The sequence below is a fragment of the Rhinatrema bivittatum genome, chromosome 2, assembly GCF_901001135.1.
Source record: "Rhinatrema bivittatum chromosome 2, aRhiBiv1.1, whole genome shotgun sequence".
NCBI lineage: Eukaryota > Metazoa > Chordata > Amphibia > Gymnophiona > Rhinatrematidae > Rhinatrema > Rhinatrema bivittatum.
The window spans coordinates 356,892,570-356,916,808 of NC_042616.1; the positions used below are offsets into that span (position 1 = coordinate 356,892,570).

Genomic DNA, 24,239 nt, shown 5'->3' on the forward strand with positions numbered 1-24,239 from the left:
ACAGCTTGGAAAAAAAGAGTACTTCTTTCAGAATTCTTCAACATAGTAGCTCAGCTAAAGGTCAGCCAATCTTTCGGCAGCCACTTCTGGGCGGGCCTCTGGACTGATCTGTGGTATTACAGGAACGAAAATTAGCAGGTAAGAACCAATTTTCCTTTCCTGGACATACCCAGATCAGTTCAGACCATCGGGATGTACCAAAGCCACACTACTCTGGGGGGGATCCCGAAAGGCCCGCTCGAAGCACTTGCTCCCCAAAATTGGAGCCCTCCGGCGCTTTAACATTCAAGCAGTAATGCTTGGAAAAGGTATGCAGAGAGGACCAAACTGCCGCTCTACATATCTCCTGTGGTGAAACCGGCTGGCACTCCGCCCAAGAGGCTGCTTGTGCCCACGTCGAATGCGCTGTCAAGCCGACCGGGATGGAGCGGCTGTTGCAAATATATGCTGAAGCAATGGTCTCCTTCAGCCACCTAGACAGAGTGGCCTTGGACGCCTGGTCCCCTCGCCTAGGACCACCAAACAGAACAAATAAATGATCCAATTTCCGGAAGGGATTGGTGATCTTCAAATAGCACAATAGAATCCGACGCACATCCAACAAATACAGGTCTCTATCTATTGCCGAATTGTGGGACCAGTCTGGGAAGCCAGGGAACTCTACCGACTGATTAATATGAAATGCAGACACCACCTTAGGCAGAAAGGATGGCACCATGCGTAAGAACACTCTGTCCGCTGAAATCCGCAAAAACAGATCCCAGCAGGACAGAGCCTGTAATTCAGAAATGTGCTGCGCTGAACAAATAGCCACTAAGAAGACCGTCTTCAGGATCAGGTTCTTGAGAGAAACCTGACCCACTGGCTCAAAGGGCGGCACACAGAAAACTCATAGGACAAGGTTCAAGTTCCACTCTGGGCACAGTTTCCTAACAGGTGGCTTCAAATGTTTGACCCCTTTGAGGAAGTGAACCACATCGGGGTGGCAGGCCAGGGGATCTGTCGTCTATTCGTCCACTAGAACATCCCAGAGTGGAAACCTGAACCCATAGGGAATTGTACGCTAGGCCCTTGGAGAGACCCTGCTGAAGAAAGGCCAGAATATGAGGGATGGGCGCCGACTCTGGCCTGATCCCCTGTTGCGCACACCAGGACTCAAACACTGTCCACACATGCACATACACTATGGAAGTGGAAGGGTGCCTGCCCTGTAGCAGCATGGCAATCACCGGCTCTGAATACCCCTTAAATCGCAGACGCCGCCTCTCAAAAGCCAAGCTGCAAGACAGAAGTGATCCTCCTGATCCGAGAAGATGGGACCCTGATGCAACAGGTCCAGTAAATGGCAAGCCATAAGGGCTCGTCCGTGGCTAGCTGTACCAGATCTGCAAACCAAGGGCAATGTGGCCACTCCGGAGCCACCAGCACTACCTGACCTCGGTGCTGTTCCACTCGTCTGAGGATTCGACCAATGAGAGGCCAAGGAGGAAAAGGTTTACAACAGAATCCCTGTCGGCCATTTGGACACCAGGGCTTCGAGACCTACCTACCCCATCTCCCTCCGTCGGCTGAAAAAATGCGTCGTCTTTACATTGAGGCAGGTCGCCATGAGATCCAAACTGGGGAGTCCCCCCATCTGGCACAAATGAGGTTCCACGCCTCCCTGGACAGCTCCCACTCCCCTGGATCCAGCTGTCGTCTGCTGAGGAAGTCTGCCTGGACGTTGTCCACGCCTGCCACGTGTGAGGCAGTAATGCCCTTCAGATGGCGTTCGGCCCAGGCGAAGAGGAGATGAGCTTCTCGGGCTATCTTTGTACACCACCCTTGTGGTTGAGGTACGCCACAGTGGTGGCGCTGTCTGAAAACACTTGAACCATTCGACCCTGCACCAGATCCAGAAATGCTTCCAACACCCTGCTCACTGTCCTGGTTTCCAGGTGGTTGATGGTCCAAGCTTGTTCCGTCTCCAACCACACGCCCTGTGCCGCTCTGCCCAGGCACACCGCATCCCAGTTATGTTATGTTATATTATCCAAGTTGTTCACTCCCTTGTTCATTGTAAGACATATGTTGTCATTGTTTTCTACTTGTTATAATGTAAACCGGAGTGATAAGTAATTCTGTTACCTGAACTTCAGTATAAAAAAAGTTATAAATAAAATAAATAAATCCCAGCCTCGGAGGCTGGCGTCCGCGGACACTACTACCCAGTCTGGGGTTTCGAGGGGTATTCCTCTATGCAGATTGGAATCCACTAGCTGCCATGCCAGGCTGGATCTGGATTGCGAGGTCAGGGGCAGCTGCACTTGATACTGCTCTGACCCTGGGCTCCATCAGGAAAGGAGAGCTTGCTGTAACGGCCTCAAGTGAACAAACACCCACGGGATGAGTTTTATTGTTGAGGCCATGGATCCTAGTACCTGTAGATAGTCCCAGGCCGTAGGGGTCTGCGTCGTCCTCAAGCAATTCACCTGCTGTTGCAATTTGCGCATCCGCCCCTCCGTCAGAAACACCCGGCCCAGGCGAGTGTCGAAGCCAGCCCCTAGGTATTCCAGGATCTGGGAGGGAATCAGGTGACTCTTCACAAGGTTGATCACCCACCCTAACAACTGCAGCGTGTGGGTCACATGACAAATAGTCCGCTGACAGTCTTCCTCCGACTTCGCCCGGAGGAGCCAGTTGTCAAGGTATGGGTGCACCAACGCTCTTTCCTGAAGGGCTGCCGAAACTACCACCATAACCTTGGTGAAGGTGCGGGTTCCGATGCCAGCCTGAAGGGGAGCGCATGAAACTGGAAATGCTGTCCCAGGATCGAGAACCGCAGGAACCACTGATGATCGCTCCAAATCCCACAGAGAAATTTGCGGTCAGCAAATAAGGGTTTGCTGACTTTGCCAGCTGTTCAGTCAGTGCGTCTCAATCAGGTGAGAGAAAGAGCGTTATCGCTGGCTGGTCCAGGAATTTGGAATTCTCTTCCAGCGCCCCTGAGGCTAGAGTCAAATTTTAAAAGTTCAAACGGGAGCTCAAGACTTGGTTTTTCAGTTTAGCCTATTCGGGTTAGTCCAACATACATTTTCTGTTACTGCAATTAGGCTAGATTAGTATCTCTAATGGAGAGCTTTGAAGTATGTTATATTTTACAATAGAGTAATGAGGTATTTATTAGTAGATGCTCGTATTACTTTTAGACATGTTTATACACTGGAGGTGAATCCAGAGTGTTGTAGGCCTTGAATGAAACTATGTATTAGAAGCTTTTAGATTAGGTTTGAGAAATTTATGTTATGAGTTTTATTTTAAGGTATGTAATGTATGCTAACTTTAGGTTTTACTATGTATTTTAGTTTTTAACTGCTTTTTATTTGTTGTGAACCGTTTCAATGGACTCTGAGTGACGGTACACAAAAATGTTAAATAAATAAAATAAATAAATAAATATAGAGGTAGGCCTCTGTGAGATCCAAGGAGGCAAAGAACTCTCCCTTGTGTACCGCCGCAATCACCGTGCGCAGAGTTTCCATTCGAAAATGCGAGACTTTCAGACTCCGGTTCACCTGTTGGAGGTCCAGAATGGGACAAAATGTCCCCTTTTTTTTGGCACCACAAAGTACACGGAGTACTGTCCGCCCCCTTATTCCGCCTCTGGAACTGGAACGATGGCCTGCAGGCTTATCAGACGGCGTAGCGTGGCCTCCACCGCGGTTCTCTTGTTTAGGGAAGAACAGAGTGACACTAGGAAAGTGTCTCTGCGAGGGTGAGAAAATTCTAAGGCGTAACCTACGTGGATCACCTGCAGTACCCACTGGTGGTCGTAATTCTTGCCCACTCCTCGTAGAATTGGGACAGCTGTCCCCCTTCCGCCGCCTCCAGCGAGTGGGTGCTTCTGATTTCACTGGGAGATTTTGCCGGCTCCAGCTCCCTGGCTGGAACTTCCTCTCGCAGCCTGGTTGGGTCCCTGAAAGGACTGTTGACGTCCCAAGGAAGGCCTGGATCCATAGGAAGCAGAGGAATCCCCCTCCTGACTTAAATCTTCTGGAATCTCTGACTCGGGTCCTTGGGGCAAAGGCCTTCCGAAAGGGCTTTCTATCCTCCGGGAGCCTATTCCCTCTGGATTCTCTGTTACTTTACCAGCTGGTCCAAGTCCTCGCCAAACAGGAGTTTCCCCCTGAAGGGAAGATTGTACAAATGTGCTTTAGAAGAAGAGTCAGCCAACCAATTCCGGAGCCACAGCAAGAGTCGGGCCGCCACTGAAGAGACCAGGGCACGCGCCGAAGTCAGTACCAGGTCATACAGGGCATCCACCGTGTAAGCCACCCCTACCTCAAGGTGCGCTGCCTGCGCCTGGGACATGATCCCCGAGGTGGCCAGGTCTTGTGGTTGCTGAATCCAACACAGGCAGGTGCGCTGCATCATACTGGCACATACAGCCGCTCTGAGGCTCAAAGCTGAGACTTCAAAAAGGCGTTTCAGGTGGACTTCCAATGTTCAATCCTGGGCATCCTTCAGGGCCGTTGAACCTGCCACAGGAATGGTAGTCTTCTTAGTAATGGCGGCGACAAGTGCATCTACCTTGGGGGTCCGTAAGGATTCCAAATGCTCTTCCGAAAGCGGAAACAACTTGGCCATGGCCCGTCCTACCTTGAGGCTGGCCTCTGGGGCATCCCATTCCCTGCTAAGCTTCTGAATTTTCTTCGGAATTGGGAAAGCCGAGGGGGGTCCTCGCAGCCCGTCCAGGACCGGGTTGATCCCTTTGCTGTCCGAATCCTCCTGTGACAGTTTGAGCCCCAGTTCCTCCAGCACCTGGGGAATAAGGGGACGCAATTCCTCCTTCTTAAACAACCAGACCCGAGGGTCATCACCCCACCCAGGGGAATCCAGCAACAACAAATCGTCCCTGCCGGCATCTGGGTCCGGATCAGGGTCAAAGTCACCCTGGGGCGTGGCTGCTGAGAGCCTGGAGAAGGTAGAACCTGAGTCTTTAGACACTTGGCAGAGCCACCAGCGCTGTCCTGAAACCTCCTCTCTTCGCAGCCTTCCTAGCCAGGAAGGCCTCATGCATTAGTAGCACAAACTCCGGGGAGAAACCTCCAGGTCCCACATCATCACTACTGGAATCCAAAGTTATATCCTTTCAGGTCTCCCTGGCCCGGTTCTACCACTGCTAGGGAAAGGGGGGGGGGGGGGGGGAGGAACGGGACACTTCCTTAGCTTCCTTCCCCTGAGTAACCTTCGACCCTTTGGGTTTAGCTTTCGTTCCTGCTCGTCCCCCAGGCACGCTCTTAGGCTTTCTGGGCTTCTGACCCTTGGCAGATGACCCCTCCCCCCCACAGCACATGAGGCACAGAGAGAGTGAGCATCCAACTCTAAAACCAGGCCACAGGCCCTACAGACCTTCACCAGGGCACTTTCAGACATGGCAGTGCTTCCCCCAGCTCCCCTGGGGTCCCAGAGGGAAGAAAATCGGTCGGGCTGAACACTAGCGCGGGACCCGCAAAAAACCCCAAAATGGCTCCAAACCTAACCCGGGTTAAGCACTCCATGGAGAAGGAGGGAAACAGTTAAAAAGTACTGCAAACCTCTGGTTTAACTGCCCAGGCCCTCAGAACGCCTACCCTGAGGCCAAAAATGCCCAGGAGCTACTTCCCTGACCAGAGGGGGCTCCGGGCACTAGGATGCTCCTCCTCCCCCAGCCAAGCACTGCCTAAAATGGCATGCCTCAGAGAAAAGCCCCTGCAGAGAAAAAAAACTGAAGGCAAGAATTTCTTCTTCTTTTTTTGTTTTTAAACTCTGTAAATATTTATTTATTTATTTATTTAAAGTTTTTTTTATACCGATTTTCCTGCATAAAATGCATATCAAACCGGTTTACAATGAAACAGAATGAGCAGGAAGTAAAATTCCTTAGTCTAATACATTTAAACATCAATAATGAAATAATTTTAAACAAAGCAAAAAGCTAAATAACATTAATAAAGTTAAATTATTAACATAAACATAAATATAATTATATTAGAAGGAGCACAAAGGTTAGCATGAAGGGGAGCACACCCGGCACGCGACGCCTGGTGTAATTGTGCCGTTAATCGGGTCGCCGCTGGCTGGTCGTCATGACGTGGGGGGGGGGGGGGGGGGGCGAGTCTTCACATCGCTGATTTTCTCTTTTAACATCTCAGTTCATTTTTACTATTTTTTTGTGTCTTTTTCTCACAAGATGTAGTTTTGTGAGAAATATAAATATATAAATATAAAAAAAAATCCCCACAGGGGTACTTTCCTTTAGGAGGGGCTGGAAGAGGGCTTCGGGGCATGGAGGGAACCAGTCCCCTAGCTATCCAACTCCCCGGAATCCAAGGGCTCTATAGCCAGGGGTGTACAACCCCCCATTTGCCCTGCTCCACCCAAGGGATGGGCCCGCAATTGGAACCTCACACCTTGGGATGCCCTGCAAAAACTCAGTCCAGAGTTGCAGGATGCACGTCCACCATCTGCTGGAGACAGAGAAATACTGAGGAGCTGCAGATGGCACTAGAGTTATATAGCCATGCCTCGAAGTTTTGTTCTCTGCCTCCATCTGCTGGTGGGAGTGCATAACCCGCTGGCTGGACTGATCTGGGTATGTCCAGGAACTTGTGATTTATCTAATGTTTGAGTACCTTCTAGGTACTTAATACTTGGATTAGCCACTGTTGGAAACAGGATACTGGGCTTGATAGACCCTTGGTCTGACCCAGTATGGCATAACTTATTTTCTGTATACCACATCTAAGTGATAGTCGCTACATCCAAGTCAGCTGCTTCCATGACTGCTTCTAGATCTGGGTCTTTATTTCCTATTCTATTAATTCCCTAAATCTCTTTTGCCATGTATATTTGTCTTGATTATATTGTAAGGTTCACACAGCAGGGACTGTTTTTTATGTGTTTTTGTAACTGATCAATAGTAGTAGAAGACATTTTCTGTTTCTAACCATTTTGTAAAATGTTGTGCCCATGCTAGACATTATAGTTATTACAGTACAATAATTACAATTATTTTATGGAGAGAGAAATTAAAACTGAAAATAAAAGACAATAAATAAAGAGAACCTTGCAAAACTAGGAGAATGGGCATGCAAATGGCAAATGAAATTTAATGTGGACAAGTGCAAAGTGATGCATTTAGGGAAGAGTAACCCAAATTATAGCTAAATAATGCAAGGTTCCACATTAGGAGTCACCATTCATGAATATGATCTAGGCATCATAGTTGATAAAGCAAATGTTTGGCTTGTTTCCTGATCGAGAGAGTCGACAGCGTGTGACCCATTTTCCTGTTGTTTTTTTACCTGGAGGAAGCCAGAACGCCTTGCAGGGAAGCCGGAACACCTATAGCGATTCGCTTCCTGCATCCGGAGCCAGCCAGGTGACATCAGAAGGAGGAGCCGGGTAGGCATAAAATCCAGCCTACGCCGGTGAGAGACGCTGCCTGTTTCCTGATCGAGAGGGTCGACAGCGTGTGGCCCATTTTCCTGTTGTTTTTTTACCTGGAGGAAGCCAGAACGCCTTGCAGGGAAGCCGGAACACCTATAGCGATTCGCTTCCTGCATCCGGGGCCAGCCAGGTGACGTCAGAAGGAGGAGCCGGGTAGGCATAAAATCCAGCCTACGCCGGCACGATGCCGCTGGCGCGCGGCTTAGCCCGGCGCAGAACGGCTTGAACGGGGATTATAGACTAAAGTGGCCCTAGAGATCAACAAAGCTAAGTAAAAGATTTAATTGCCTCTCTGTACATTCCTCTCTGGGTGTTTCTTAGCTATGCCTACACAAAGAGGAAAGCTAAGATAAGAGATTCCTCTTCTACATCGACTCCTATAAAAATTACACAACCCAGAATAGTTGAGTGTTTCAGAAGAGTATCCGCATCTACCCCGGTGGGGGCCGCTAATGATTCATTTGTGGAGCGAGAAATGAATCATTTGGCCATAGAAACATCATTAACCCCCGGGGCCCCAGAGAAACCACAGCCCCCTCCAGCAATGATAGCTGGAATATCGCCTGAGAAAGACCTTACCACTAATATGGGAGGGTTTTAAATGATTTCTAAGCCTACAAGTTTGAACAGTTCTGAAACATGGACTTACAAACCCCCAATTTGGTACCAGGCGTGGAGGGACCCTTTAATCAACATAAATTGGAGGACCAAGCAGTTGGATCTGAAGACATATCTGTTATAGTACCTCAAAAGTTCTCCATAGAAGAATTAGGGTTAATGATGTTAAAAATGCAAAAATCTATTAATTGTCTTATGAAATCAGTACAAGATGCTTTGAAAAATGATGTTAACACTAAAGAGAAAATGGTAAAGCTGGAGAGTAATGTGAATGAGTTTGGAAAGAAATTGGAGGGTGTACAGGAAGTACAAGTTAATTTAATAAAATCTGTGGAGGATTACCAAGGGAAGATAGAGAATTTACAAAACCAGAATAGGAGAATGAATCTTAGATTCCTGAATTTTCCCAAAACTCACTTGATAACATCTGGGGAGTTAGTAAATAGTTATTTAAAAAATGTATTAAAATATTCGGATGATACCTTGCCAACTATTTTAAAGAGTTAATATCTTCAGCAATTGCAAGATGGAGAGGTAGTGGAGAGTAAAGAAAATTTAGACTTAACAGAATTAATTGAGAAATCATTTGAGTCAAAAATTAATGTAAGAGCTACTTTACTAGTACAATTCTTATCTCCTGTTGAAAGAGATACAGTACTGAGATTACATTTTTAAACATCAAAAAATAGATTTCTATGGATCCCCTATAAGGATTTTCCCGGATGTGGTTCGTACAACCCAATTACGAAGAAGAAAATTTATTGAGATGCGAAGTGAGGTTATTGAGAAAGGTGCCCAATTTACATTAAAGTACCCCTGCAAATGCCATATTAGACATGGAAAGGATAAATATGTCTTTAATGATCCAAATCAGCTTAGGGTGTATTTGGATACGCACTCATAAATATTATGTAAAGATTGAAGGGGGGGGGGAAGTGATTTGAAATATGTGGATAGGCAATAAGTGATGTTTGAAATTTACTTTTTTTTGGATCGCTCCAATGTTTCATTCTTAGCATTAAATTTGATCTCTAGGTTTACTTTATTTATTTCCGGATAAACAGGATGATGTTATAAAAAATTGAGATGTCAAATTCTTAATGGAATAATAATTCTGTATAACATTATCCCATGTATTTTACTTGCGTGTATAAACAATGAATGCATTAAAAATAAAATTTAAAAAAAAAAAAAAAAAGCAAATGTTGCTTACCTGTAACAGGTGGTTCTCACAGGACAGCCTATCCCAAGGTTTTCCTGTCCAATCCCAAGGTTTTTGGACCTCACATATGGGTGACATCATCAGGATGGAGCCCAATCACGGAAAACTTCTGACCAAAGTTTCCAGAACTTTGACTGGCCACTACTGGGCATGCCCAGCATGGCACTAACCCTGCAGCCAGCAGGGGTCCCCCTTCAGTCTTATTTGATAGCTACAGGCAGTGCCGAAAAATAAAAACAACAAACATTATGAACCCAACACCGCGGGGCGGCAGCGGGTTTCGTGAGGACTAACATCCTGCTGTCCTGTAAGAACACCTGTTACAAGGTAAGCAACATTTGCTTTCTCACAGGACAAGCAGGATGGTAGTCCTCACATATGGGTGGAGTACCGAGCTGAGGATGTCCAAACATGCACCAAATGTACCCAACGGCGTGCAACAGGCACAAACAACTGGGGGTGGAATTCGGTAGAGGGCATCCTGAACCCACCGGGCAGGCAGAAGGGTGTTGTACATCAAGTTGGAAATAGGTACGCAGGACAGATTAGCCGAAGATGGAATCTTGTCTTCCGGCTTTGTCCAAGCAATAGTGGGCGGTAAAAGTGTGGAGAGAGCTCCAGGTGGCAGCCCTGCAAATGTCAGGAAGCGGCACCGATTGTAGGTGTGCTACTGAAGTCGCCATGGCCCTCACAGAGTGTGCTTTAACACGGTCTTGGAAAAGATGCCTGCTTGCTGATAGCAAAAAGATATGCAGTCCGCCAACCAGGAGGAGAGAGTCTGCTTACCCACAGGTTGCCCTAATTTGTTGGGATGGAAAGAGACGAATAACTGAGTGCTCTTCCTGTGGGCAACTGTACGGTCTAGGTAGAACGCTAGAGCCCGTTTACAGTCGAGGGTATGCAGAGCCTGTTCCCCTTGGGTTGGAGTGGGCCTGGGAAAGATAGGTAGTATGATGGATTGATTAATGTGAAACTCTGAAAACTACCTTAGGCAAAAACGTAGGGTGAGTGCGGAGGTACCACCCGGTCTTGCAGGAGTTTAGTGTAAGGCGGATAGGTAACTAGGGCCTGTAACTCACTAACCCTGCGAGCTGAAGTGATAGCCAAGAGGAAAATCACTTTTCCATGTGAGATATTTTAGGTCACAGGAGGTGAAGAGGTTCGAATGGTGGTTTCATGAGCTGCCCGAGAACCAGATTAAGGTCCCAAGAAGGGGCCGGAGGACGTAAAGGTGGCTTGATATGGAGCAAGCCTTTAAGAAAAACGTGTTACGAGGGGTTGTACCGATATAGGGACATCCCCGACACCTTTATGGAAGGCGGCTACCGCACTGACATGCCATTCTGATGGAAGAGGTCTTTAGACCTGATTCCGATAAATGCCAGAGATAGTCCAAAAACCTTGGGATTGGACAGGAAAAGGGATCAAGGGATTTCGAAGAACACCATGATGTATACCTTTTCCATTTATAGGAATAAGACTTTCTTGTGGAAGGCTTCCGTGAAGCAATCAGGACACGAGAGACGGAATCTGAAAGGTTAAGTGGTTGAAGGATTAACCTTTCAACATCCATGCCATCAGGGACAAGGCCTGAAGATTGGGATGGCGTAGATATCCATCGTTCTGAGTGATCAGAAGCGGGTGTGTTCCCAGGGAACGTGCCTTGCGGATGGTAGAGATCCTGGAGTTGGGAAACCACACCTTGGCGTGGCCAGTGAGGTGCTATCAGGATCATGGTTCCCTTGTCCTGACGGAGCTTCACGAGAGTCTTCGAGAGAAGAGGAAGTGGAGGGGAATGCATAAAGCAGACTGGCTGCCCACGAGAGGGAGAATGCATCTCTGGGCGGAGAGTGCTCGCTCCGAATGAGGGAGCAAGTAATTGTCCCACTTTGTTGGTTTTGAGGGGGACGCAAGAGGTCTATTTGGGGATGACCCCATTGCTGGAGAGAGAGGTCGCTACGAGGGATTGAGAGGACCACTCGTGTGGTTGGAAGACACGACTCAGTTTGTCTCCCAAGACATTGTGCACTTCCCGGTAAATAGGTGGCCCTGAGGGGACATCAAGTGGGAGAGCGCTTCCGCCCAAATCTGCACAGCTTCCTGACACAGAAGGAAGGAGCCTGTGCCTCCCTGCGTGGTTGATGTACCACATGGCCACCTGGTGGTCTGTCTGAATCAAGATGACGTGATTTGATAGGCAATCCTGAAAAGCTCTGAGAGCATATCGCATTGCTCGAAGCTCCAGGAAATTTATCTGGTGTTTGGCTTCCTCTGGAGACCAAAATCCTTGTGACCGTAGATCGTTCACATAAACTCCCCACCCGAGGTTGGAAGTGTCGGTGGTGAGAATGAGTTGAGGATCTGGCAGGTGAAAAGGCAGTCCCTGGAGGAGATTGTTCTGATCTTTCCACCAGGCGAGAGACAGATGGAGTGCGTCGGTGATGTGGAGAATGGTTGACAGAGGCTGAGTCGCTTGAATCCATTGTGACCTCAGAGTACAATGCATGACTCTCATGGCCAGGCGGGCCATTGGTGTGAGATGGACTGAGGACGCCATGTGTCCGAGAAGGACAAGGAATTACCGAGCTGTTGCTGTATACTGAGACTACAACTGGTGAGCGAGGGACACGAGGGTTTGCACTCGTTGTGAGGTAGACAGGCTTTTGCCTGTAAGGTGTCCAAGTCTGCCCCAATGAAAGACAAGGTTTGAGATGGAACTAAATAGGATTTCTCGTAAATGACGAGAAATCCTAGAGAAATTAGAGTGTGTGGGGTCAAATCCAGTTACGATCGAGCGGCTTGCTGGGTTGGGGCCCTGATTAGCCAGTCGTCTAGATAGGGGGAGACGTGAACACCTTCTTTCCTGAGAAAGGCTGCGACAACTACGAGAGATTTGGTAAAGACTCGTGGTGCCAATGCTAGGCCGAATGGAAGCACCCGGTATTGATAGTGCCTTGGGCCTTCTAAAAACCTGAGGTACTTCTGATGAGCTGGAGCTATCGCAATGTGGGTGTATGCGTCCTGGAGGTCCAGAGAGCAGAGCCAGTCTCCTCTTTGTAGAAGAGGTAGAAGCGAGCCCAAGGTTACCATCCTGAACTTTTCCCGCTGGAGGTACTTGTTGAGGGCATGTAGGTCCAGAATTGGGCGAAGCCCCCCGGATTTTTGGGGGATCAAAAAGTACTGGGAATAGAACCCTAGGCCTTTTTGCGAAAGAGGAACAGGTTCTATTGTCCTTAACTGGAGAAGAAGGGAAACCACCTGCTCCAGAAGGACAGAGTGGTCGGTTACTCTCCACACTTGTAGAGGTGGTGATTCTGGTGGAAGAGCAAGAAAGTTCAGGTGCTAACCCTGAGCAATGGTTGCTAGCACCCATTGGTTAGTTGTGATTGATTGCCATATGCCGTGAAAGTGGCACAATCGACCTCCCACTGGTATGCCTAGCAGAGGAATCAGGCTGCTGCTCTCCAAGGGAAAGTCAAAAACCTGAAGCAGGCCCCGGCTGGGGAGCTGCTTGTGGCTTTTGCTTCCGGGGCTGGCGAGACTGAGATTTTTGATAAGGCCTCGTAACTTGGGACCTTGTTGGTAGAGGATAGTACTTCCTTGGGCGGAAGAATGACTTCTTAGAGTCCTTCTTGAAGGGCTGTCTAGAAGGGAAGTCAGAAGATATCGATGAGAGCTGTTTGAGGGTCTCAAGATGGTCCTTTATTTCAGCCACTATTTGCTGAATCTGTTCACCGAACAGATTATCTCCTATACAGGGCAGGTCAGAGAGACTGTCTTGTACTTCTGGGTGAAGGTCAGACGACTTGAGCCAGGCCCAGCGTCTTGCTGAAATGGCAGTTGCAGACACTCTAGTGGAGGTGTCGAAGATATCGTAAGCTGTTCTTATCTCATACTTTCCTGCCTGAAACCCCTTGTTGACAAGGATTTGAAGATGTTCTTGGAATTGGTCAGGCAGGGTTTCAGAGAAGTCCTGTATTTGCTTGAAAATGACCCTGTTGTATTGGGTCATGTACAGCTGGTAAGAAGCAATTCTGGAGATGAGCATTGTCCCTTGGAACACTTGTTGACCAATATTGTCTAGGAACTTGTGTTCCTTGACAGGAGGGGTAGAGGACTGAGGCTTCGTCCTTTTTGCTTTCTTTTGAGCTGATTCTACGACAACTGAGTGGTGGTCAAGCTGAGATTTTTGAAAGCCAGGGGCTGACTGTACTAGATAGGTAGTGTCAGCCTTTCTGTGTACTGGGGCAATGGATCCAGGTTTTTCCCAGTTCTTTTTGAGGAGGTCAAGAAAAACTTGATGAATGGGAATAGAAGTGATTACTTTAGGGGCATCCAGGAACTGGAGAATCTCCATCATCTGGTGCCTATCATCTTGCTCCATCTGAAGCTGAAAAGGGACCAATTCCGACATTTCCTTCACAAAATTAATGAAAGAAAGGTCCTCTGGAGGAGAACACTTTCTACTTTCAGTAGGAGAGGGAGGTGAAGGTAAGTCATCGGTGTCTGTGGAAGTATCATCACCCCAGGTGTCATAAGGATCAGCAGGCTGACCTGTAGGACGAGAAGGGGGTTGGATACCCGAAGGGCCCGGCTGAGGCTCCGAGAAAATTAAAGGAATCACCGGGGGCACCCTGGGGGGGGGGTATCTGTGCCGGCATCGAAGGCATCGATAGCGCCAATGTGCATATCGCCCCCGATGAATGAATCGGTGGCGAGGGACAACAGGGCATCGATGGCTGAGGCAATACCCCCGAAGGAGGAATGCGGAACGGTCTTTCTCCTCCCGATGAAGCTGTCATCGGGGAGCGCACCGGAGTCATCGGAGACCCGGGAATCACCGGTGGAAGGGCAGTCATGAGCGCTTCCATCTGGGATAGCAGCGGTGCCAGCGCTGCTGGAATCGGGTCGGTGACCGGTTCCACTCTCGGTGCCGGAGGAACCTGGAGTTGTTGCATCGCCTTGTCGATGGCCTCCTGGACCAGCCGGTCCAGTTCTTCCCGGAGACCTGGGGCAATCAGCCCTGGCTCCGTGGCGGAAGAGGGAAGCTGAGGCACAGTCGGAGGGACCACCTTTACAGGCAGAATCGCGATTCCCAAACCCCAATCGGGTGAGGGTTGCCTCGATGTCCCGGTCGCAGGAGTGGTCGGTGCCGTTCCTGGACGGGGCTTCTTCGATGGAGGCTCAGACAGTGGCGAGGTCGATGATTTCGCTCCCTCGACGGTCCGAGACTTACGATGCCGGTGGCGATGTTTCTCCCTACAATCCCCTCGATCTTGAGGGGGAGAAACGGGAGTCGATGGCCGTGACGACGTCGATGGCGGGCGGTCACCGGACGGTTGTTGATGCTGGTGCAACTTCGACGGTGCCGGTTCCAATGACGTCGATGCGATGGACGGCGTCGGGGTGTGAGCACGGAAAAGGAGTCCCATCTTCTCCATTCTGGTTTTGTGACCTTTTGAATTCATGAGGCCACATTTGGTGCAAGTCAGGATCATGCTCACGGCCTAAACACATTACACAGACTCCATGAGGGTCTGTGATGGGCATGGTGCGAGTACAGTCCGGGCACCGACGAAACCCCCGACACAATAGCCATAGAAAAATCGAGCCGCAGTACGGTCGATGGTCAGTAGGCCGCAAGGGCCAAACTCGACGGTAATCAACGAAAAACGGTGAAAAACTTACCGGAGTACCGCAGCCTGAGAAAAGTTAGAGGAGGGATCCCTGAGGGGCAATTTAAGTTTAATTAACTCCGTGAGGAAAATTCCTGTCAGGAATCTCTTCAGAGCTCCTAAACTGCGAGGCTACTGCTGCGCGGAAAAAAGAAGACTGAAGGGGGACCCCTGCTGGCTTCAGGGTTAGTGCCATGCTGGGCATGCCCAGTAGGGGCCAATCAAAGTTCTGGAAACTTTGACAGAAGTTTTCCGTGATTGGGCTCCATCCTGATGATGTCACCCATATGTGAGGGCTACCATCCTGCTTGTCCTGTGAGAATACGTTGAAATCTTTTGCTCAGTGTGCAGCAGCAGCCAAGAAGGCAAATAGAAAGCAAGGAATTATTAGGAAAGGAATGGAGAATAAAACAGAAAATATCACAATACCTCTATATCACTCCATGGTGTGACCTTATCTTGAATACTGTGTGCAGTTCTGTTCACTACATCTCAATATAGCAGAATTAGAAAAGGTACAGAGAAGGGCAACCAAAATGATGGAACGATTCCCCTATGAGGAAAGGCTAAATAGGCTAGGACTCTTCAGCTTAGAGAAGAGATGGATGAAGGAGATATGATAGAGGTCTATAAAATGATGAGTGGAGTGGAACACAAAAGCGTTAATCAGTTTACTCTTTGAAAGAGTACAAAGATTAGGAGACACACAATGAAGTTAGGTGATACATTTAACACTAATAAGAAAAATATTTTTTTACTCAATGTATAATTAAGCACTGGAATTTATTGCCAGAAGATGTGGTGAAAGATTTAGTGTGGCTGCGTTTAAAAAACGTTATGGACAAGTTTCTGGAGAAAAGACCATCAACAGTTATTAAGGTGAACTTCATGAGATCCACTGCTTATCCTTGAAATAAGCAGCATACAAACTATCTACCCTTTAGGATCCTGCCAGGTACCTGTGACCTGGATTGGCCACTGTTGGAAACAGGATACTGAGCTTGATGGACCTTTGGTCTGACCCAGAATGGCAATTCTTATGTTCTTAAATACTTTTCATATTGCATGCATACAAAAATATCAATTAAGGATACAATTTTCATCCCCTTGTTTGTTTTTAGGAGGTCCAGGCATATTCAGTAAAACTAGCTGAGCATCTTGAGATTTATTCAACACTACTCCGTTCAGCTTTACAGCAGTATGCATTCTCCTCACATTTGACTGGTTTCTAGTGCAGAAACAGAAAGTTTATATATTAAAAATCAGCATCAGTTATTTTCTATGAAAATATAACACTGAGGTAGTCAAATTCCTGCTTTTACAGCTATAAAAATGGTTTACTTATGGTTTTAATAATTTTTATATACCATCACATCAGACGAGCCTTCACAATGGTTTACAATCACATAAAACAGAGAAATACAATAAATATAATAAATAGTAATAAAAGCTAAAATACTATCTAAAGGAAAATACAATACTATATAACATAGCTGTTAAAAAGTAACTAAAGTTAAGAATCAGATCAAACAAGGATTATTATTCCTAAAAGGTGTAGCATCTTAATAAAAAAATCACAGAGCATAAAACATTAATATTCCTATTTACCTTATAAATGGGCTCTGACCGACGGCCCGCAAATGCGCAGTAGAGAGCAGCTCTACCGCGCATGTGCGGGCCAGCACGTTGGTCAGAGCCGTGCGTGCCCGGAAAAAAAAAATGGCGGTGGGGCTGCAGGAGCGGCGGCGGCCGCGAAGCAGGAGCGGGAGGAGAAGCAGCGGCGCCGCGCGCGCGAGTGACAACCCCCCCCCCCCCCCCCCCCGAGATCTGCCGGCAGGAGCGGGAGGAGAAGTGGCGGCGCCGCGCGCCCGCGGGAGTAACACCCCCCCCCCCGAGATCTGCCGGCAAGAGCGGGAGGAGAAGTGGAACACCGCCCCCCCGAGATCTGCCGGCAAGAGCAGGAGGAGAAGTGGCGGCGGCGGTGCCGCGCGCGCGGGACACCCCCCCCGAGATCTGCCGGTTGTGGACGATCGTAAAGGGGAGGGGATCGAGAGAGGGAGGGGAAGGTGAGAGAGAGAGAGAGGGAGGTGAGAGAGAGGGGAGGGAGGGGAAGAGGAGAGAGGGGAGGGAGGGAGAGAGGGGGAGAGGGGGGGGGGGGGAGAGGGAGGTGAGAGAGAGGGAGGGGGAAGTGAGAGGGAGGGGGGGAGAGAGTGAAGGAGGAGGGAGAATGAGGGGGAGGGAGTGGGAAGGAAACGGACCGAGCCCGTTGTTACGGGCTTAACGGCTAGTATAGTGATAAAACATGTAAAGCATAAAACTTCAGTGTTAAAATAATAATAAATAGTAAAACAAAAAATCAAGCCTGCATGTGCCTGTCACTCATTCTCTGTGTATGCGCATTTAAAAAGCCATGTTTTGAGTTCCGCTTTGAATTTCTTTTTGCAGCCGTATTTGCATAGGTAGAGTGTTTCAAAACTTGGGGCCGGCAATTGATATTGCTCGCTCCCTTACCTGGCTGAGTCGGGCTGACTTTATAGTTGGGATTGTCAATAGTCCCTTATTTGCTATTCTCAAAAATGTTGTGGGATATGCAAGCGTATAACAGTGTTTAACCTTTCAGTTCTTTCTCCATAAATTATGTTTTGTAATATGCATGTAGTTTTGTATTGTATCTGTTAATAAATCGGCAACCAATGTAGACAGATCAAAATCGGTGTGATATGATCACACTTTCTATTCCCAGTTAAAATTCTGGCGGCAGCATTTTGCAATACCTGGAGAGGTCTAATGGTAGATTGCGGCAACCCTAGTAGCAATGCGTTGCAATAATCATTATTTGCAAATATAAAAGCTTGAAGTACTGTCCTATAGTCATTAGGTTCAAGTCTTCGAAAAGTTAAAAGTTTAAAATAATTTTTTTAGTTTGATGGCTATGTGTTTTTTTTAAACTGAGTTCTGTATCTATTGTAACTCCAAGGTCTCTGGCATACAATGATGGGGCAAATATTATTTTTTTAAAAAACCAGGGTTGGGATATCATTAAACTTGCACTTTCTTTCTAACAATATTCTTTCAGTTTTTTCCATGTTTACGATCAATTTCATGTGTTGTAAAAGTTGTTTTATAGCTGTTAGATATACTGTAATAATTTTATATGTTTGTTCTAACGTATCTTAAATTGGGACCAGAAACTGTATGTCATCCACATATATATATAAAAGTTTAAACCTAGACCACTGAGTAAGTGGCAAACTGGGAGTAAATACTAAAAAGAGTGGCAGAGAGTGTTGACCCTTGCGGAACCCCGATTTCAAGAGAGATTTTTTTGGAAATGGAATTTTGTATTTTCATTTGGAAAGATCGATTGAGGAAAGAAGCAAACCATTTCAGGACTATATCTGTGATTCCAATTTCTTTGAGGCAATTCAGTAAAATATTGTGATCGACAGTATCAAAGGCGGCTGACAGATCTAAAAGAACTAAAAAATAACTCTGGCCCAAGTCGAAACCTCTTAAAACATTGTCTGTCATTGAAATAAGGAGCGTTTCCGTATTAAAATTTTTTCTAAAACCGAATTGTTTGGGAAATAAAATGTTGTTAGACTCTAAAAAAAATTATCAAGCTGTTTTTGTATAACTTTTTCTAAAATGTTTGCTATAAAAGCAAGTTTGCTTACCGTAAACGGCGTTTCCGTAGATAGCAGGATGAATTAGCCATGCTGTCTGAGAGTGTCGCCGCGCAACCGGCAGGCAGAGCTTCTCCTAGAGTTCAAAGTTTGAACTCTGTGCTTCTGCGCGGTGAGGTTCCCGCGCGATTATATCATTTACCTCAGACTCTTGTTTCAAAGCGAGAAAAAAATATATGCAAATAAAATAAAAATATATCTATATTCAGTGCATATGTATAGACTGTCTAGGGAGGAGGGAGGGTCAGCATGGCTAATTCATCCTTCTATCTACGGAAACACCGTTTACGGTAAGCAAACTTGCTTTTTCCCGGTGATAGCAGGCTGAATTAGCCATGCTGTCTGGGAGTCCTAAGCTCCCAGGTGGCGTCAAGATGTTTGCCCTATAGGTTAGGACGCCCACCCGTAGACCAGCTTATATGGTAGACAGTTTCATGTTTTTGTCATGGTTGACAGGATTGCGGAGCCCATGGCTGCATCAGAAGCGCTTTGCTGTTGTAAGCAGTAGTGCACTGTGAAACTATGTAGAGAAGACCAAGTTGCCGCTTTGCAAATGTCTATTAGTGAAACGTTTCTGTAATGGGCGGCTGATGTTGCAGTTGCTCTGATTTGGTGAGCCTTAGGCTTCGTTTGTAGTGGCAGATTACGCTTGTTGTAGCAAAACGTAATACATTGGGACAGCCAACTAGCCAAAGTCCACTTGGTGACTGGTTGATTAGGACAATTTGGGTTAAGAGAGAGAAATAATTCTGATGGCCTTGATTCCGAATGAGTTCTTTGTTTGTAATAGGCCAACGATCTTTTACAGTCTAAGGTGTGGAAAAGTTTATCTCTGTCGTTCTGATGAGGTTTTGATTTGAAGATCGGTAGAGTAATGGTCTGGTTCATATGAAACGCCGATACCACTTTTGGAAGAAAGGTGGGATGAGGTCGAAGTATGACTTTGTCGTGAAAAAATTGTAAATACGGGGAGTAGTGAACTAGTGCTTGCAATTCGCTTACTCTTCTTGCTGATGTTACCGCTACTAAGAAAACGGTTTTCCAAGTGAGGTATTTGATGTGACAGGTGTCAGTAGGTTCAAAAGGAGGGAACATTAGTTGTTCTAGTATTATATTGATATTCCATGGTACCGGTGGTTTCGTAACCGGTGGCTGGAGATGTAAAATACCATGCAAGAATCTGGAGCTTAAAGGGTGGTTGGAAATAGGTAGTCCATTTTGAGTATTATGAAAAGCTGCTATTGCACTAATGTGTACCCTCACTGAGGCGTAGGCGAAACCCGCTGTGAAGAGTGTATGCAGGTATTCAAGGAGATGTGTTATCCCAGTAGAGAACGGATCTAAGTTTTTTTGTTTGCACCATTCTGTATACCTGCGCCATTTCCCTGCGTAGTTACGCCAAGTGGATAGTTTTCTGGATTCAATGAGAACATCTTCAAGGTGTGATGAGAGCCCCAGGTAATTCAATACGTGCCTTTCAATCTCCATGCGGTCAGATGGAGGGATTGATGCATTGGATGAAGAAGGGATCCCCCCTCCTGCATCAGGAGTTGGGGATGGTCTTTTAATAGAATTGGAGGGCGAATGGATAGTCGCTTGAGATACGGATACCATGGTTGCCTTGGCCAAGATGGGGCAATGAGAATCATGTCCGCTGCGTCGTTGATGCATTTCTGTATTGTTCTGGAAATTAGCAGAATGGGAGGGTAAGCATAACGTAGGCCCTCCATCCATGGAATGAGGAAAACATCTGGAGCGTAACGGAGTTTGCTGTGGTAGATTGAGCAAAACGTTTGAGTTTGACGATTGCTCTCTGTGGCGAACAGATCTATTGTTGGAAATCCCCACTGATGAAATATGCTGACTACTACATTCCGGTTCAAAGTCCGTTTGGATGGAAGATTCTGCCTAGGCGATCCGTTGTTACATTGTCGAGATCAGGGAGGTAAATGGCTTGAATCAATACTTGGTTGGATACTGCCCACATCAGTATACGAATGTTTCTCGACAGAGGATCCAGGAACCTGACCCTCCTTCTTTGTTTATGTAAAACATGGCTACTTGGTTGTCGGTGTATACTATGACATGCTTTCCTCGAAGCTGGTCCGAGAAGGTTTGAAGTGCTTTCCAGATGGCTCGAATCTCGAGGAGGTTGATCTGAAGATTGGACTCCCGTAGAGACCAACGGCCCTGAGTCTTTAAGGTGTTTAGATGGGCTCCCCAGCCCTTCCGTGAAGCATCTGTAGTGAGAGTGAGTTGATAGGGAGGTCGCTGAAACGGTGCCCCTTTGTTCAGGTGGTTGATATTCATCCACCATTGAATGTCAGTTTTCATCTGTTTGGTGAGGTGTACTCTGGTTGAAAGTGGTTGCCAGAACTGTGACCACTGGTTCTTTAGTCCCCATTGTAGACGACACATGTGGAGTCTCATGTATGGAACTACATGGATGGCCGCTGCCATATGACCTAACAGTTGAAGAACCTGTCGTGCCGATGCTTGTGATTGGGTGAACAGACGTTGAGCCAGAGAAGACAACGTGTGTATCCTGTCCTGAGGAAGATACGCCCTCTGATGAATCGTGTTTATGAGGACTCCAATGAACTGTAGAACCTGAGTAGGTTGAAGGTGGGATTTTTTGTAATTGATTAAGAATCCCAGTTTTTGAAGACAATTGATTGTTTGAAATGTATGAGTCTGTAATGTGGTCGGATCCGAGGCTACTAACAGCCAGTCATCGAGATCGGGAAAAATCTGTATTGAGAGCTGTCTGAGTTGAGCCACCACTACCGCTAAGCATTTTGTGAACACCCTCTGGGCTGAGGAAAGGCCAAAGGGTAGTACCTTGAACTGGTAATGGGTATTTTGAACTTGGAAGCAAAGGTATTGCCAGGAGGAAGGGTGCATGGGTATATGGGAATAAGCATCCTTCAGGTCTATGGAACATAGCCAGTCGGGTTGTAGAAGAGGTAGGATACTCTTGAGAGATGTCATCTTGAATCTTTCTTTTTGAATGTGTTTGTTGAGATTTCTTAAATCTAAGATGAGTCGAAGTCCTCCTGATTTCTTTGGAATGAGAAAATATGGGGAGTAAAACCCTTGATTGAGTAGCGAATTGGGAATAATTCGAATGGATCTGTGTGCTTGCAGACTGACTAATTGTTCTTGTAGATCTGCTGCGTAATTTGATATGGTGTTGAGTGGGGAAATCTGTGGAAGTGTGGGTAGAGTCAACAGATTTAATCGGTAACCTTCTTTTATGATGTTTAGCACCCAATGATCTGAAGTGATGCTTTCCCAGTTGGGATAAAAATGTTGAAGACATCCCCCTATATAGTGGGGTGGAGGTGGCTCTGGGTAACTCAAAAAGACTGAGTTGGTTTTGATGTTGTTGCCAGAGTTGGTTTTGGCGGATGTGGTTGGCGGGGTCTCCCAAACAAGGAATATCCACTCAAAAGACTCGTAAACCAAATGCAGTTAAGTGTCTGAGCCCCCCCTTGTGGTAAAGAATTATCCTCTGCCATACATACTGGACGTAATTTCTGTAAGCATTCGAAGAGATACTGTATGACATAAAATTGATGGTGTTGAATTTTTGTGGACAGCATGGAGGAGTGATAGAATTTACGACCAAAGTCATCTAAGGACTTATGATCCTTTCCAGGTGGTGAATTTGCATGGAGTTTTGATCTCTTTGCCTTTAAGAGTGCCAATTCAACCACTATCGAGTTGTGAGATAACTGGGTGGCGTCGTAAATTGTGGAATTCTTCATTCTATATTTTAAATCCGTTTTCCTTGAAGCTGCCAAGGTAGAAAAAGGCTTTTCCCACATTTTGTGTAACACGGCATCTAACACCGCATGTGGTGGTAAGGCAGTTGGTTCAGGGGGCATTTCAAAAAATTTTAAGATGCCGAGAACCTCTGCCCTAGGATCCGGACGTTTTCCCGTTTCTATATTTAACAAAGATCCTACTTTCTCAATAAACTTAGCGTAGGATAGATCCTCGGGAGGAGAATATGGTTCGAGAAGACCTTCCGGTGGGTCTGATGGGAACCCTGTAGATGACGAAGGGGAAGCCGTGGACCACTGTGAATGAGGAGAGTCTGGCTGATCGGGATCTGGAACTGACTTTTCTGTTTGCTTTGGTGAAACTGTTGGGATCTGTGGAGTAGAAATTGGAGATTGAGCACCCGGGTCCCTTGGGTGCATCTCATCAAGATCTTGAAAAATGATGACAAAACAAGAGAAATTTGAGACATCGCCTTTGATGCTAAAGTATGGTGTGAAGGCGTGTGAAAAGGTTCTGAAGGAGGAGGTGGTACCTCCTTAGGGAATTCATGAGAAGGGCGACTTGGTTGTGCCCTGTGACTTGATTGAGATCTCAAGGAAGAGGACCAATTAGATTGAGAACTCTCCCCCTCTGAAGAAAGTATATCCACATCCGAATTGGTACCCGGTGAAGAGGGATATGTTTTGTCTTGGCCCTTTTCTTCCCATGGCGCTCCTGATGAGATGCCCCTTGGGAAGATGAGAGAGTCGAAGCTATAGGTGGGTCATTATGCTTTGCATGTTTAGCTGTATCGTGACGGTGATGGTGCAAATGCTGTCTTTTCCTGATAGTGTGATGGGATGACCCTGATAGCGAAGCCGCTCTCCTTGAAGGAGCATCAGAAGCATGCTGCCTCTTGTCTTCATCCCGAAGTACTGTAGGCGCCGGTGCTCGTGAGATGAGTCGTGCGTCATTGCTCCATGAGATGCATTGTGCGCCGTTGCGCTGTGTGATGCGTCGTGCGCTTTTGCGCCGTGAGATGCGCCATGCGCTGCGCTGTGTGATGCGTCATATGCCATGTTGATCTTTTGCGTCCTGCTTCGAATGGGGCCTTCCGCTCTTCCCGTGCTCCGATTGCTTTGGGGTCAGGGAGCGAGGGCGAGGGGGCGCACAGAGCCCTGTGCCCCTAATTTATTTATTTATTTATTTAAAATCTTTTCTATACCGTCGTTAAGCGGTGCCATCACAACGGTTTACAATATGGCACAAAAACTATGTGTTAGATCCAGTATCTGGAATTCTAAACTCTTAAACAGGTGCCGTTAATTTACTGTAACATAGCTTCATAAAAAAATATAATGTGGTGAGTGTTATAAGTCATGTCCAGTTTCCTTTTACTCGGTTATGATATATCGTACTCCTTTATTTTGGTTCTATGTTGTTTTAGTATAAAGTAATGAAAGGCACACACTTAAAGAGACAAGGTGTGTGAATGTGAGCTAGGCTAACTGCAACCAAAATTTCCCTGTTTTTCTGCTCTCAGTTCTCTTTGTGGTATGCTTGCTTAAATAGCCATGTTTTTAAACTTTTTTTGAAGGTTTTGATGTTACTTTGTAGTCTGATTTCTAATGGCATATTGTTCCATATTGTGGGTCCTGCTAGAGATAGGGCCCTATCCCTTACCTGTGTTAGTCTGGCCGTCTTTACTGAGGGAATAGTTAGCAGTGCTTTGTTTGCTGATCTCAGATTTCTGTGGGGGGTATGAACACGTAGGGCTGTGTTCAGCCACTCAGCTTTTTC

The 24,239-nt window shown here is 46.8% G+C and overlaps 1 protein-coding gene across 3 annotated transcripts in view; it reads right to left on the reverse strand.

The window, feature by feature from the left end:
* SLC12A7 (solute carrier family 12 member 7) overlaps positions 1-24,239 on the reverse strand; it is a 485,337-nt gene that overhangs the window by 55,430 nt on the left and 405,668 nt on the right. For all 3 annotated transcript variants that reach the window (XM_029589924.1, XM_029589923.1, XM_029589925.1), the window contains one exon: positions 16,080-16,213. In XM_029589924.1, the coding sequence (XP_029445784.1) occupies positions 16,080-16,213 (134 nt within the window). The remainder of the gene's footprint in view (positions 1-16,079; positions 16,214-24,239) is intronic.